Source organism: Colobus angolensis, unplaced genomic scaffold (assembly GCF_000951035.1).
Source record: "Colobus angolensis palliatus isolate OR3802 unplaced genomic scaffold, Cang.pa_1.0 Scaffold29, whole genome shotgun sequence".
NCBI lineage: Eukaryota > Metazoa > Chordata > Mammalia > Primates > Cercopithecidae > Colobus > Colobus angolensis.
In genome coordinates, this window is record NW_012116154.1 from 2,399,017 (window position 1) to 2,401,501 (window position 2,485).

The 2,485-nt window shown below is 52.2% G+C and overlaps 1 protein-coding gene across 1 annotated transcript in view; it reads right to left on the reverse strand.

Moving 5' to 3' along the window:
* The window catches only part of NSUN7 (NOP2/Sun domain family, member 7), a 66,923-nt gene extending 64,773 nt beyond the window's left edge, over positions 1–2,150 (reverse strand). The window contains 2 exon segments of the mRNA XM_011949065.1: positions 1,078–1,466; positions 1,774–2,150. Coding sequence (XP_011804455.1) covers positions 1,078–1,375 — 298 coding nt within the window. The 5' untranslated portion in view covers positions 1,376–1,466; positions 1,774–2,150.
* Between the last annotated feature and the right edge of the window lie 335 nt (positions 2,151–2,485).

A 2,485-nucleotide genomic window follows, 5' to 3' on the forward strand; every position in this document is an offset into this window, starting at 1 on the left:
TTTTTTTTTTTTTTTTTTTGACAGGGTCTTGCTCTGTCACCAGGTTAGAGTGCAATGACACCATCTTGGCTCATTGCAACCTCTGCCTCCCAGGCTCAAGCGATCCTCCCACCTCAACATCCCAAATATCTAGGACTACAGACATGAACAAGGATGTACAAGGCTCATTAAGTACTAAGTACTAAGCCACCACACTGGGCTAATTTTTAAATTTTTTGTAGAGACGAGATCTCACTATGTGCCCAGGCTGGTCTTGAACGCCTGGGCTCAAACAATCCTCTCACCTTGGACTTAAAAGTGCTGGGATTACAGGCCTGAGCAACCATCCCTGGCCTCACATTGATAACTAACCATCCTTGAGAGAATCTGTGACACTGAGTCTCAAACCCTGAAGGCAAATTAGAAAGGGAAGTTCTACTAAAGTTTGGCTTCTCCCATTAAAGCTATTAGCTACACGAATGGGATAGTCTTAATTGGGGTTGGTATAATTTTAACATTCATTTTTTAAATTTTGCACCTTTTCTTTTTATTCTATCTCTGTTCCTCTCCCCATCCTCCTTTACTGGTTTTATATTTGTGAAAGCTCATAAACTAAAATACCAAAAAAGATAAATACAGGGAATGGAAAGAAATACCCAGGGAGGCCGGGCGTGGTGGCTCATTGCCTGTAATCCCAGCACTTTGGGAGGCTGAAGCGGGAGGATCCCTTGAGGTTCAGAGTTTGAGACCAGCCCAGACAATAGAGACCCCCAACTCTACGGAGGAAAACAAAAAAAAAATACAGGGAGAGGGAAATTATCATCGGAAGAAATTGTTTCCCTGTTCAATTTAATGACCGCGCACTACACCGCTCTAAGGACAAAGCACAGTGCACGGCGAAATCTGCACTCCTGGGCTGGAAGAATTAGTTTCATTGGAACCCTAATTCCTTGACACTTGCAGTTAACCAAAGAGATGCACATGCCTAAAACCAAAACCTGGTGTGAATAAGGGGCAGGGGGGAGGAGGGCTGCATTCCCCAAATTCTCTCGCTATTATTTTCTTTTAGTGTTGATCCTCCAGACTGGCACAACTCACATTTCAGGGCACTGAAAGCCAGCTCATAAGACAAACGCTGAAAGGACTGATCCTCAGACTCGGAGAAGGACCGCAGGGGTTCATTCCCATACTTGATTAAGACTTTCTGTGCCGACTTTTCGATTCGAATACCCTGAAAAATGTTCGCTGCCATGACATAAACGGAGTCCGGATAGCCCGTTTTTTCGGGTGCACCAGCTGAGCTTTTCCCATCGGACAGAGCCAAGGAAGTGAGTTGGGAGATGATCTCGGGATCTACTTCGTTCGAAAACTCCAGTTCGCCCGTGGAGTTCAGCATGTCTGCCCCTCGCCTGTCGTGAGTCCCTCGCCCTGGGGTTAGAATTCCGATGTTCCAGGAAACGGCTTTCCACGCATCTGCAGCATGGCCTCTGTGAAGAGAGAAGGTGATTGCAGTAAATCACTCTGCAGCACCCTTCCGGGTGGCCCCCTTCGTTGTGGCCTTAAAGACTAAGAGGGGACATTTCCTGGCCCATCTGAGTGTCCCAGACTTCGAGTCGGACAAGGAGCTCACGAAACTTCCACACGCTCAATTTAAAAAAAAAAAAAAAAAAAGGCGTCGAGGAGAGGTGCGGCGTTGGCGGCGGGAGAAGCGCCCCGAGGAGACCGGCGGCTTCTTCCAGAGCCCCGTTCGCGTCCCCACAGCCCAGTCACCGGCTCCCGCGACTCCTCCCTTACCCGAGGGCAGATGGTTCCCGGGGCTTCGGGGACGAAGACGCGGAGGTCGGCGTCGGTCACAGGCCCTCGGGAGCCCCGGGACTGTGGGGCGACGGCTGCTGCCCGCGAAGGCCGTTTGGTTCAAATGCAGCCACTCCCACTGGCCGGATTCGAGGCAGGGGGGTCGCGGCCTCTGACGCCCGGTTCGCTCCGGTGTGGTGAAGTTGTCTCGCCTGGCCTTGCGCGTGAGGCCTTCGCGGACCTGGCGGCGGAGAGGGGTGAGCGCGGAGCCCGGGGTCTGGCGGGCTCAGGCGGAGGAAGGCTCAGCCTCCCGAGTCTCTGGCAGTCGACCTGTCGGGCACCCGGTCTTCATGGCAACCGCGAGCGGAGGTGGGGCAGGGGGCGCGGCGCGCGGGCTGTTCCCGCGGGATTTGGCGGGTGCCGCCTGTCGCCGGGAGAGTCGCTCTTCCCCCTGCGCGCGGGGACACCTGTTTCAGCCCCTCCGAGCCAGAGGCCTCTTGCACAGTTCCTGGACCTCACTGGGCCTGAATGTGTGACCTTGGCTTTGTTTATAAACATTTGGTGATATTTTTGAGGTAGTCTGACGTAATACCGTGGTTTTCAACTCACAAGTCCCTGAAGTCCCTGTTAAAAATACACATTCTTTAAAACATTTTTTAATAGTAATAATATTTTTTGAGACATGGTCTCCCTCTGTCGCCCAGGCCGGAGT